This window comes from Telmatherina bonti, assembly GCF_933228915.1.
Source record: "Telmatherina bonti genome assembly, chromosome: 14".
NCBI classification, from domain to species: domain Eukaryota; kingdom Metazoa; phylum Chordata; class Actinopteri; order Atheriniformes; family Telmatherinidae; genus Telmatherina; species Telmatherina bonti.
The window spans coordinates 36006196-36019933 of record NC_136612.1 but is presented as its reverse complement, the minus strand read 5'-3'; the positions used below and the strand labels follow the sequence as shown (position 1 = coordinate 36019933).

The following is a 13738-nucleotide window of genomic DNA, read 5'->3' as shown; positions in this document are numbered from 1 at the left end:
GGTAGTATCCAGAATGTTTCCAGGATCCACGTCTATCGTTGACATCGGGTAAAACCTGTTGGGAACTCATCCTGGATTTTCTAACCATTTATTGTTGAGTTCTCTGCAGATATAATGAAACTGGTTCTGTCTCACAATGAGGAAGAGTCCTTCACATCATTCCTGCACCCATTATAAAGTGACCTCCATGATTAACCTCCTGCAGGATTTCCTTCTGCTGGACAGTCAGGTTTTCTCTTTGTAACTGTTCTATTATGATACAAAACTTCTGTGAGACACAGAAAATGGGGGTTTCTACTGAGAGAATTTAAACTTTTACAAAAGAAATTGCCCATAAAGGTCCATAAATGTATCATATCAGCCCTTTTTTCAAATACTTTTCATCATATTTGACAAATCCTACAAACCATGTGTTGTAAAGAAAATGAAAAATATTTGTAAAAAACTGACATTAATAGACATGGAAACATCTTTCCAGAGTTTATTTACTAAATAAAGTTAAAACAGATTTTAGTTTTTCTTTCAGGACTAAATGTGACGCAGCTGAACTTCCGGTAACTCGCGGCGTATTTTGGTCAGCTGACCTGCAGCTCGGCAGGTCACATGACTTCCTCCGCTTCCTCTGCTGCTGTCAGCCCAGGTCTTCCTCTGCGGACACTTCCAGTCCAACCAGGACGACAAACACCGTAAAAACCCGGTTTGTGTCCCGTTTCTCCGCCGAGGAGCCGCTGGTTCCGGACCGGAATGTAGTCCCGCTGTTTGTTTGTTTGTTTTGTTTGTTTGTTTGTTTGTTTGTTTGTTTGTTGCTCGTGCAGACGCTCCTACGGCTTTGAACTGTCCCAGAACCAGACTGGGTTCAAGCTGGACTGAATCAGGATTTCTCCGTGAAGGTATGGACGCGAGGAGTTAAAGCAGCAGTTTTACAGGTTGGACTGAAAACGGATCCAGATGTGACTGAAGAGACGCAGCTCGATGCGGATTAAAACTGGGTCAAAGTCTGAACCTGGAGCGATAAAATCTGATAAACCTGGTCCTGGTGGATCTTCCCCACCTGACTGAGAGGAAGGAGTAAAATACTTTGTTTTACAGACTTGTAGTCTCACATTTATTAATAAGTCAAGTGTTAAATTTTAGCTGTAATTGTGTATTTTTAAGTGTTAATGTTTTGCGTCATACGTGGGGAAGTTTCCATCCCAATTTTCCTGACAATAAATCCTTATTTTATTTTAAATAGTTAACAATTACTTTAAAGCCTTCAGTCACCCTTACTTTCTATTTATAGTGCAGAAAAACATGGATATGAACACACTATATGAGGCAGAAACAGAGTTTGAAGAAGAAAATATTTAAATATATTCATTATTAAAGTGAATATTTGCTTTTAGCTGCTTCATTCTTCATCCCACTCAGTCTGGACCATCTCATGCCAGTTTTCAGTCAATTATTAAAGAAGTTTTTAGTCCTAAAGCATCTTTTTCTTGCTTTTATTGAATGAATATTTCACAAAAATGTAAAATAAACTTACCTGAAAATTATGGTTTTTGTATGAAACTCAAGTTTGATCAGAAATTCTCATCAGAACGAGAAGAAATGACAAAGTGTCTTATCTTCATGTGTTTTTTTTTTTTTTTTTTTTTTGCAACTAAAGGAGCGTTTGATTTGCTCTGCTGTGTCTTTCAGTGTGTCTCCACCCGCCTGCTGACTGGAACAGACATGCCGTCCAACAAATCGGTGTCCGACGCGCCCATCACTCAGTTCATCAACTGCAGGATACTGAGAGACCACTCTCTGCAGAGGTATCTGAGGCACATCGCTATGGTAACACAGGTGCCTCACAACTTTGGTTTTAGAAATAATTTCATCCACGGTTTGAAAGTTAATAAAAGTTATAAAATTTTCTCCAGATGTTACTTATTTATTAAACAAAAACACTGAAGTGTTAGTTATCTCGGATGGAGACTTTTTCCTCCATTTTCAGGCGTCAGTATCTTGACGACCACACTGCATAGAAAACTGAAATTTGCTACGATAACACACCTCCACCTGTTCTCTCAGAATACACAAAAACATCTGTCATAAATCATAACTGGTGGGCATGCCAGTCCCTCAAACAGGGAGTTTCCATTCATTGTCTTTTTAGACTTTGGGATGTAAAGGTGGACAATACCGACATTTTCCCTGTTGATTCCACATCATTTATTGAAGGTATTTTTCATTGATATCCATAACAATATGATATCAATGTGATATATGATATCTATTCTGATATTAAATTTACCCCTTCAAGGAAAAATGCAATTTTAAAGTATGCATTAATATTTATTGTAACAGAAATATTGAATATAAATAAAAGTCAAGAACATCCATCCTTTCAAAACAAACAAAAATAAGATCAAATAAGTTTTTAAAATGATAAATTAATTAGACCACCAATTGATATGTTATTGACATTTTATTTAATTGAAAATGACTAAATCTAAAATGTAAAAGTGATATTTAAATGTTTTGTTATATTCATCATATCTAAATAAAATGTCATCATTAACAGTAGCATCATCATCATCATCATCATCATCATCATCGTCATCTCTGATTGGCTGCCATGATCATGTGATCCAGAAGGAAAACACTTTCTGGGCTTCAAACACTTTTTTATTGACTAAAACTTTCTGAGGTGAAAATAAAAAGCTTGTTTTTAATCCGTAAAAAAGTTTTTACATCTGCATAAAAGTGTCAAATCAGATATTTTGACTGGCCAGAGTATCGATACGCCCATCCGTAGTGGCAAGCCTTACTGGTTCTGCAGATCTATGAACTGGTTTCTGGACAACAACCTTCCCCAAATCTGAAATATGGGTTTCGTATGAAATATTATTCCCTATTTGGGTATAAAAGCATTTTTCTGTCTGGAAGTTCTTCATATGTAGTTTTTATCCCAAATATAGAGATTTTTCACCGCATTAAAGCTTGTTTCTGTGTCTTATATTGATTAATTATTTATTATTGGTTTGTCACGAAGCTAAAACTTCATTTGCCACGTCAACGTTTTCATGAACTCTTAAGATGGCCGTTTCTTATATAAAATGTATCCAATGAACCACGTCCCCACATGACAGTGTTTCCGTGTGATTGTCTGTGAACGTCAGAGGGAATGGGGAGGAGGGAAATGTCCGACTGGAACTCCTGACAGTGACGGGGAAAGATGTCAGCGGTGTGGATGTGTGTGTGCAGGGAGGACCTGTGGGTGCGCGAGGGGAAGATTTTAGACCCAGAGAAGCTGTTCTTCGATGAGCAGGGCTACGCCGACCAGCGGGTGGACTGTGAAGGCAGCATTATCGCCCCGGGCTTCATAGACGTCCAGATCAACGGTATGCCCCAACATACAGGGATTTCATCTCTGAAACATTTGACGTAGAGTCTGATTTTTCCTTCACCTGGTTGTACCCTGAACGTCCCGCAGAAGGACACACAGACACATATCGACGAAAATACTCTTAGCTGCCACTAAAAAGTATTTTTACTGGCAGCTAAGAGTATTTCTGCTGCCAATCCCACCGTTGGGGCTGGGAGGACTGGAGCCAGTCAAACCCACCTCCCCTGAAGATCTTTATAGACGTGACCAGTTCACGTCCTCACATGGAGACGTTTGCTCTGCGACTGCAGACAGAAATGGGACAGGAACTGTGGGAAAACATCTTAAAGACACATCATATCTGCCCGACACGGAGCTCCTAAGTTTCTGCCTGATCTGTGGGCTTTCATGTCATTTAAATGCCGATGTTTATCTCTGTGAGCCGCTTCACTTGTTGTCTCACTGCAAACAAAGCAAAAATAAAGTTTCTTCCAGCTGCAGCAACATTTCATGAGCAGATACAACTAATATCTGATGATGGTGTAAAACCATTAAAGCCGTTCACACCATAAATCAGATCCTTATCTAACTCCTGCAGATCCGTCGGATAGTCCTGTAAATGGCTTAATCTGCTTTTTACAACAGGAATCGGATGAATACAGTTGCTTCCTGCCAGAACCCGCTCGCCGACTTCACCCTGAATGTGGGTTAAAAAACACTTTGTTTCTGGACACCTGATGATAAAAATGCTAAATGTGACGTTTAAAACAGCCAGAAACGTCAAAGTTAAGCAGGATGAAGTTGTTTTTGGTGGCTTCAGGTCACCACTGTGAGCTTTTCACACTGACCAGGCCAAGTTCCCGCATTTAATGGCAGCCGTGATGCTTTTCACAGCGTTTTTCTTCTTTCTGCTGAATGACTGTGAAGATCCAGATTCTGTAGGAGCAAGGGAAGGTTTTTGGTCTCTGCAACACAGTAGATGTTGTAGTGGAGCGGTTGTAAAGCTGAAATGAGTTTCCTCCGCAGGGTGGCCGGGCTCTCCCTTAGAGATAGGGTGAGGAGCTCGGTCATCCAGGAGGATAACAGAGTAGAGCCGCTGCTCCTTCGCATCAAGAGGAACCAGTTGAGGTGGCTCGGGCATCTGGTCAGGATGCCTCCTGGACCTCCCTGATGAGGTGTTCCAGGCACGTCCCTCTGGGAGGAGACCCCGGGGAAGACCCAGGACACGCTGGAGGGATTATATCTCTCGGCTGGCCTGGGAACGCCTCGGGATCCCCCCCGCAGAGTTGGTAAATGTGGCTGGGGAGAGGGAAGTCTGGCCTTCCCTGCTAAGGGTTAAGCTGTTTTCAGTTTTCTGCTCTGATGTTGGGCAGAAATAACGGTGTGTGAACGGAGTTATGGAGGAGCAGAGTGTTTAACCAGGAAGTCTCTCTGCAGGAGGCTACGGCATCGACTTCTCTCAGCCGTCCGACGACGTCGGCGCCGGAGTTTCTTTCGTGGCCAAAAAGATTCTGGAACACGGCGTGACGTCCTTCTGTCCGACTCTGGTCACCTCTCCTCCGGCCGTCTACCACAAGGTGCGCCGTTCTCCTGAGCTTTAACACGTCTCGTCTGCGTTTTTAGAGCCTGTGAAGTGAAAGTGCTGCTTGTGTTCCAGGTTTTGCCTCAGGTCAGAGTGCACAACGGCGGCCCACATGGAGCTGGAGTTCTGGGTAAGAGCGGGCGTTTGCAGGGGGCGTGCATGTAAGCTTTAAACAGACCAACTGGGACAGAGCAGCCAGTCGCGTCCTCGTCTTGTGGCACATGGACGGCTTCGTGGTCATAGTTTCTATAAATGGAAGCAGCAGATCAGAAAAGACCCTCTGATGGAAACAAGTCTGGGGATCTTATCAGACCCGAAGAAGATTAAAATGAACGCCAATTTGCCTGATTTTCCCAGAGATGGACAGAATGTCTAGATGCTTCTGTGCTGTTTTTTCCATATTTTTTATTTACGGCACCGTTGGTTCGAGGTTCTCCAACGCTGCTTGCAGCTTTATTTATATCTTTTTCATTTTCTCTTCTAATTTTCCAAAAAACAGACACTATTTAGGAACTATTTTTTGTGGCGGATGAATAAACAGCCCTGCTTGTCTGACTTGTCCTGTAAAAACTCTGCAGGTTTCCACCTGGAGGGTCCGTTCATCAGCATGGAGAAAAGAGGAGCCCACCCCGAGCAGTACCTGCGTACCTTTCGGTCGGGAGGGATGGAGGACCTGATGGAGGTCTACGGCAGCCTGGACAACGTTGCCATGGTGACGCTGGCCCCTGAGCTGGCTGGCAGCCAGTCGGTAGTGAGGGAGCTGTCTCAGCGCGGCGTCACCGTGTCATTAGGTGAGAATTATTCATAAAATATAAACTTGTTTTTCCAGCTTCTGTTCATGCAGAAGAATCGTTTCTGCTCAGGATGGAGGGTTATAACATGACCTCGCTCTGTATTCTTGCCCTGACGTATTGTTGAGACATTAACGGCTTCATTTAACAACAACAAGATGCAACCTTAACAGAAAGTTTATTGCACTACAAGAAGCTTTAAACAGGGTACCTTGATATCTGACCCAAGTCGTCCTGCTGTATTGCGATCCTACTGTTGGGATACCAGTCTAATCAATCTGACCCAAAAGGGAGGAGTTTGACAGATTGCAGGCTTTTGATTGGTTGAAAATAAACTGTCCCTTCTCGTGCGTCTTGGCAGACAAGCTAAACAGGAATGTGTCCTTGTTTAGTAGCAATAAGTTTTCTTTTGGTTGATTGTTTCACTTGGAGGAATGGAAGCTAGGTGGGCGGTTCCTACCATGGCCATCTTGGCAGAGGCATGTGTGTCATCTCCTCCAGAAAATACAAATATCGGCAAAGAGGTGGAGCTGACAGGGGGGCTGTGAGCGTCATGGTGGATGATTGACATCGAGCGAACTCCGAGCTTTCTGTAGCTAAGAGCTAACCGAGCTACCCTGGAGATAACAGGAGCTAACAAGCTAACGGAGGTAAGCGGGCTAAAGCTAAGTCACGTTGTTAACCGGCTAAAAGCCGCGGTTCTGCGTTCTTCTGACTTGAAGCGGGAGATTGGGTACCTGTCAATCAAAAGGACACGCCCCTAAATATGCCGAACTTTGAGATTAAATTACTTTTAAATGGGCGAGTTAGAAAAAAATTCACCCCCCCCACAGTTGTCCTGAAGGTAAACCTGACCTATTAAACCGAAAATGGATTTTTGAAACAGGCTGTAAACATGTTTATTTCTGCTGTAAACATGTTTATTTCTGCTGTAAACATGTTTATTTCTGCTGTAAACATGTTTATTTCTGCTGTGAAGTTGGTCTTTTCAACATGGGAGTCTATGGGGATTCGCTCTGTTTTGGAGCCCCTAGTGGATGAAGGGGGGACTGCAGTTTTTTGCACTTCTGTATAGACTTCAATTTTAACCGCAGGAGTCCATCTTTCATATACGGTCTATGGGGGTCACACTGCGACGGCGTGTCTGAGGCATCTGTCACGACCAGATTGATGCTCCGCCTCTTAGGTTAGGCTACGGTTGGCGGTAGGAACGTAATGACATTGCAGTTGAATGCCCCACTGCGACCCGTTGGTGGCAACGAGGGTTTATGGAACCAGCTTACTGAAAGTGCTTTATATGTTCTTCCTCTCACAGACTAGTTTGGTGTTGAATTGTTGGGGTTAAAGGTCACATTAAGGCAGGAAAGTTTGAGGTGTGTCTAAATAGTTTGCTAACTGCTTCTACAGGTCACTCGGTGGCCAACCTGTCGCAGGCGGAGGACGCCGTTCGGCACGGAGCATCCTTCATCACTCACCTCTTCAACGCCATGCTGCCTGTGAGTCCGTCTGGTCCGGTTCAGTCCGGCTTGTTAGAGTCACCTGCAGATTGTGCCAGGAAAATGAGTCCTTGTTTCTGGGATGTGCTCCAGTTCCACCATCGTGATCCTGGAATCGTTGGGTTATTGACCAGCGATCAGGTCCCTGCAGGCAGGACGGTGTTCTACGGCATGATCGCTGATGGGATCCACACCAACCCCGCCGCCCTGCGGATCGCACACAGAGCTCACCCCTCAGGTGCGTCTCCAACCTGCCTTCATCACCTAAATGCATCACAACGTGGTCTGCATAGTTCCAGCAGTCTGACGGGGGGTGGGCCCTGGCCATTCCTTCCCATTTCACCTGCACATCTGTCTCCCAGTGCTGCAATGCACAAACATTTACAACCCCCCCCCCCCCCCCCCCCCCCGCGGTTGTTCTACATTCTTCTTACCTGAAACGGGAGATCGGGTACCTGTCAATCAAAAGGACATTCCTGTAAATTTGCCAAACTTCGAGATTAAATTATTTTTAAACGGGCGAGGTAGAAAAAAATTCACTCCCCCCACAGTTGTCCTGAAGGTAAACCTGACCTGTTAAACCGATGATGGATTTTAGAACCAGGCTGTAAACATCTTTATTTCAGCTGTAAACACGTTTATTCCTGCTGTGAAGTTGGTCTTTTTAACATGGGAGTCTATGGGGATTTGCTCTGTTTTGCAGCCCCTGGTGGATTAAGGGCTGCGTTTCTCCTCAGTTTGCTAGAAGTCCTCTTGTCCTTCCAGGTTTGGTGTTGGTGACGGACGCCATCACAGCAATGGGTCTTCCTCCAGGGAGACACACTCTGGGCCAGCAGGTCATCCAGATCCAGGGTCTCCACGCTTACGTGGCAGGTTAACATCTGAATCCATCATCTAAACATTCAGGATTAAAAGTTGCACGATGTTGTTTTATTCTGTTGCTTAAAGGATGTAAATGGACAAGTTGGTCTTTTTCTGCAAAATGATCCTGTTATTGTCCAAAGAAAATTAAATTTCCTGACTCATTTATATCTGTTTATAACTGTTTGATGGAAGCAGGACAAATAATTAAATATAAAATGAATTTTTTTAATTCATAGAAATAAAAATCTTGAAAAACCCGAAGGAAAAGAGAAGTAAATATTCTAAGTGAAGGAAGAGAGAGAGGGAAGTAAAGGGTCAGAAACGAGGAGAAATAGAGTGATTATGGAGTAAATGATTAAGGGGAGGAGTAGTTTAAATAAAAACATACATTAAATCCAGAAATACATTAATTTGATGTGAAAATTAGTAAAACTTTTTCATTTTTCTACATTTTCCTATATTAATTTTTCAGTATATTTAGTCATTTTTTTCCTGTTATTTAGATTTATCTAGAATTTAATTTGGGTCCAAGCCATACAAAGTATGGCAGGGCCCTATTGTTATTGAAATGTTTATTATATATATTTTTTAGATTAATCAGTTATCTACTTTTATTTTACTTTATGAATTATTTTTATTTATTATATTTTTTTAATTCATTTTTATTTATTTAAAATTTTATTCTTATTTATTCATTTATTTAATTTTTTGTATATTCTAATTTGATGTGTTTGTATTTATGAATTCATTATTTTATATTTATTTATTTATTTTTTACTTTTCTATTTATAAATTACTTTATGTTACTTTATTAGTGTAGTTTTGTCTATATTGACTAATTTTGTTTATTTTATTTGGAATTTTTTTTACTTATTTAAAGTGTTTATTTTAATGAACCTATTCACTTATTTTTGTGGCGCTCCTGTCCTTCATCTCAACATCCTGCATCATGTGTTGTCATGGCAACGGTTTCTAACACCTGTCAGTGTTTATTGGACTTATTTTACGGCAGGTGTGATGTGGATCTGGACTGATACGGATGCAGAAATCTAACTTGAACGGTGGAAGGAGACGCAGAGAAACGAGGTGGTGATTCGGTCGCCTCTCTGATTGACTAGTTTCACTCTTTCAGGCACGAAGACGCTCAGCGGCAGCATAGCAACCATGGAGATGTGTGTGCGCCACTTCAAACAGGCCTCAGGTCAGTCTGTGGCCTTCATCCTTCCTGGCAGCAGGAGAAACATTAATGTCGCCGAAACGTACGTTAGAACAGAAATATTTTCTATTTTTTCAGTTTGTAGGACAAAATGATGCATTTTATCACAGCTTTACAAGTTAAAACTTACAGAAGATCTTCGGTTTACGAGACAAAACAAAGAAATGTGGAAGGATTTCTGTTCTTCTTCTTCCCAGTCAGAATATCATCGTCATCATGCAGCCTTAAGAGGCGTTTGAGGTTTAAATGAGCAAGGAGCAGGTCTGATCCGGATTCTGAACCAGTTCTGGTTCCTGGATCCAGAACCTTTATCCAGCAGAGGAACACGCAGCTCCGTTCAGACGTCCCTGCAGGACGAAGCTGCATCAACAGTCAGGCTTTTAGAAAGAAAAAGATCATATATCATAGATAAATATAAAGCGCCGTCGCTGTCTGTGTTAAAACGCTTCCGTTCAGCTGCTGATGATGCCTGCGTCCTGTCGGACCACCGGCCAGGACCGCGTGGACAGGAAACACTGCAGGACATTCAGGAGCATCGTTTTCCTCTAGACCTGCAGCATCAACACAAAGCTTTAACAACAGCTCTTCCCACAAGGGTCATGTGACCTCTTTTAATCTGATGATGCAGAGACGTCGTTCATCTCTGATGAGTGTTTCAGCCGGCCGTCAGGTCCTCTTCCAGCTCTCTGACGTCCTCTCTGTGTTCCAGGCTGCAGTGTGGAGGAAGCTCTGGAAGCCGCCTCGCTCCATCCGGCCCAGCTCCTCGGTATCGGCCACAAGAAGGGGAAGCTGGACTACGGCTCGGATGCAGGTCAGACCCTCCCCGTGCCGTTACAGCGGCGCTGTGTGCACGGAGACGCCGGCAAGAAGGGAACTAATCTGCTGAAATGATGAAGAAATGAAAACAAGAAAATATACAGACATCTAAAAACGTTCAAAGTTAGTCTCACATTTCGGTGAGCAGGGTCTACCTGCTACAGTTTCAGGGTCTACCTGCTACAGTTTCAGGGTCTACCTGCTACAGTTTCAGGGTCTACCTGCTACAGTTTCGGGGGTCTCCCTGCTACAGTTTCGGGGGTCTACCTGCTACAGTTTCAGGGGTCTACCTGCTACAGTTTCAGGGGTCTACCGGCGACAGTTTCGGGGGTCTACCTGTTACAGTTTCAGGGGTCTACCTGCTACAGTTTCAGGGTCTACCTGCTACAGTTTCAGGGTCTACCTGCTACAGTTTCGGGGGTCTACCTGCTACAGTTTCAGGGTCTACCTGTTACAGTTTCAGGGTCTACCTGCTGCAGTTTTGGAGGTCCACCGGCTACATTTTCAGGGTCTACCTGCTACATTTTCGGGGTCTACCTGCTACAGTTTCGGGGGTCTACCTGCTACAGTTTCAGGGGTCTACCTGCTACAGTTTCAGGGGTCTACCTGCTACAGTTTCGGGGGTCTACCTGCTACAGTTTCAGGATCTACCTGCTACAGTTTCGGGGGTCTACCTGCTACAGTTTCGGGGGTCTACCTGCTACAGTTTCAGGGTCTACCTGCTACAGTTTCAGGGTCTACCTGTTACAGTTTCAGGGTCTACCTGCTGCAGTTTTGGAGGTCCACCGGCTACATTTTCAGGGTCTACCTGCTACAGTTTTGGGGTCTACCTGCTACAGTTTTGGAGGTCTACCTGCTACAGTTTTGGGGTCTACCTGCTATAATTTTGGGTCTACCTGTTACAGTTTCAGGGGTCTACCTGCTGCAGTTTCAGGGTCTACCTGCTACAGTTTCAGGGTCTACCTGTTACAGTTTCAGGGTCTACCTGCTACAGTTTCAGGGTCTACCTGTTACAGTTTCAGGGTCTACCTGTTACAGTTTCAGGGTCTACCTGTTACAGTTTCAGGGTCTACCTGCTGCAGTTTTGGAGGTCCACCGGCTACATTTTCAGGGTCTACCTGCTACAGTTTTGGGGTCTACCTGCTACAGTTTTGGGGTCTACCTGTTACAGTTTTGGGGTCTACCTGTTACAGTTTCAGGGTCTACCTGCTACAGTTTTGGGGTCTACCTGCTACAGTTTTGGGGTCTACCTGCTACAGTTTTGGGGTCTACCTGTTACAGTTTTGGGGTCTACCTGCATGTTTAGCTGCGTTGTTTCTCCCTCTGAAGCACCATCCCTGCTTGTTCTACCTGCTTGTAAGGGTGACTAATCAGACTTTCCAGCCATGTTTAACACGACACCATTAGGTTTTTAAAACAGAGAAAAACTAATAAATTTATTTCCTTTCTATGTTAATATTTCTTCATCTCGCCACGCCCCCTTGTGCTGTGGGCCAATCAGACTCGATCATGAATAATGACTGGGGAGCTAACAGATTTTAATTTACAGATAAGATGAATTTATTGCGCTTTGACTCTGTTTCTGGGTAATAAATGTCTCATTCTTGTATATTCTATGTTTTTCAGACCTTGTCCTGCTCGATGACGCCCTCAACGTCAAAGCCACCTACATTTCTGGAGAGGAAGTTTGGAGAAAAGGACCATAGAAGAAGAAGAAAGGACTCTGTGCCTTCAGTGTCTTTTATTCAGATTCTCAACAGTTTAAGATGTTTTTGGTATTAAACTGGATTAAGCAGTTTCCTCTGAACGTTTTCCTGCTGAGCATAAGTTTTATATGGCATCAATCATTTACAATATTTCTGCTGTTAAGTATAAAATAAGTTTCCAAACAGTCACAGTTTTTCCTTTTCTGTCTTCCTGGTGGGAAAATCAGCTAGCTGAGCCTCAGCGATCCATCAGTCTGGCAGCTCAGTTGGAGCTGTTCGGGATGTGTTGTAGCAGCTGTTGGTGCAGATTAAAAGCAAACCGGTTCTGTATCGGCTCATGAACAGCTCATTAAACAACTAATGCTCAGCATTTCTGCAGCAAAATGGCTGAAAAACCAGAGTTAGGATGATAAATCACAGCAGGTCTGGGGGTTCAGATGGAAGAAAAAGGCAGAAGTCAAAACAAGATGTCAGAAAACACTCCAGTAAATGTATCCACAGAGAAAGTTATTTTAAAAGGATGCAATCCCTGAGACAACAACTACTTCATAAAATTACTTAACTGCTTTTTATTATCTAACAAATTGCATTTAAAGACAAAAATGACCACAGAGACAGAAAAGCAGTGCGAGGAGGAAAAGGCTACACCAGAAATAACAACAGATGGAAACGGTCTCAAAACGGCCAAAAGTCCTGCTAAAAAACAAAGTCAAATGCAAAATAATCACAAAGAGACATAAAAATATTCCCAAACTGGTGCAGAAAGAGGAAAGACGGAGCCTCGCAGCTGCAGAGAATCTGAGATAAAACACACACACACCGAACTATTACAAGGAAATAAAGGAATACTTGGAGTCTCTGAGAAGATGAACAACTCTAGAAGTAAAAAAAAAAACACAAAGAAGTTCGAACACAGCAGGAGAGAAAATATCTCAAAAACCAACAAAAGAAACAAAACATAAATGTTCAAAAATATTTAGAGTTTAAAAAAAGTACCAAATATGACAAATAATATTGATCTGTCTGAAATGGGGAAGTTTTATTATTCTCCTGATGATGCGTTCAAAGGACCGACAGATAATCTGGACATCAGGAAAACAAGGTAAAGTTTGGTTTCAGACACGTTTCTGAGCTCACAGAGAAAAACGGACGTTTACGTTCCTTTCATGAAATGTGTTTACAGCAGTTTTTATACAGCAACACCAGGTTTCATGTTCTGCATCCAGGAGACATTTCCTCTTTTCTTTTCCTTCAGTTCAGCTGTTCATCGAATAACACTGGATTCATTTTAGATCATTTATTTTTTAACTTCATCTCCTTGAATTGGTCTAAAATACCTTAGCTACATAAAAACTTGCACGTGATGCTAAAGACGAAAAATACCCCATTGAGAACTATAATAAATATCATTTTTAAGCCTCATTAGTTTCAACATGAACAAATGTTTTCCTTGATATTAAGATTTCATTTTGGATTATAAGCCTTTTCATATTCAAAGCCTTCGCTGCATTTTGTGAAAATTATTTGTGTTTTTTCTTTACTTTTCTCCCCAATACAAACTGATCTGTAAGAGGTAGAAATATTACAAGCCAAAGATATTTTACAAGATTTTTAAAGTGGAAAAATATGAAGACATATAAATTTTACAAGTTTTTGACAAGGTGACCATTTCGTCCTCAGCATAAAATCAAATCAAATCAAACTTTTATTTCTTGAGCACTTTTCATGCCACCGTCAACACAAAGTGCTTTACAGGATAAACTCAAGTCATAAGGATTAAAACAAACAGTGGATAAAAAGGAATTTAAAAATAATAGACACAAGCTCTTTCCACACACTCTCACACACACACACACACACACACACACACACACACACACACACACACACAAGGACATAGAGCAAAGAACCCACC

At 42.5% G+C, this 13738-nt stretch overlaps 1 protein-coding gene across 2 annotated transcripts; it reads left to right on the top strand.

Moving 5' to 3' along the window:
• Positions 1 to 611: 611 nt before the first annotated feature.
• Positions 612 to 11953, top strand: amdhd2 (amidohydrolase domain containing 2). 2 transcript variants are annotated; one of them, XM_079252605.1, is made up of 12 exons: positions 612 to 697; positions 1681 to 1796; positions 3232 to 3368; positions 4790 to 4929; positions 5010 to 5064; positions 5513 to 5725; positions 7133 to 7221; positions 7315 to 7459; positions 7987 to 8094; positions 9218 to 9286; positions 10011 to 10112; positions 11744 to 11953. In XM_079252605.1, the coding sequence occupies exons 2-12, from the start codon at positions 1714 to 1716 to the stop codon at positions 11821 to 11823; spliced, it is 1221 nt and encodes a 406-aa protein (XP_079108731.1). In that variant the 5' UTR covers positions 612 to 697; positions 1681 to 1713; the 3' UTR covers positions 11824 to 11953. The 2 variants fall into 2 exon arrangements, with proteins under 2 accessions (XP_079108731.1, XP_079108730.1); XM_079252604.1 differs by having other exon boundaries at positions 637 to 890.
• Positions 11954 to 13738: the final 1785 nt, after the last annotated feature.

Bases quoted from the DNA above. Each gene is read 5' to 3' on its own strand.
- amdhd2 (XM_079252605.1), top strand. From the start codon at position 1,714: ATGCCGTCCAACAAATCGGTGTCCGACGCGCCCATCACTCAGTTCATC. The intron at 5,726-7,132 runs GTGAGAATTATT...CTGCTTCTACAG, and splicing joins CGGCGTCACCGTGTCATTAG to GTCACTCGGTGGCCAACCTG. The intron at 8,095-9,217 runs GTTAACATCTGA...TCACTCTTTCAG, and splicing joins TCTCCACGCTTACGTGGCAG to GCACGAAGACGCTCAGCGGC.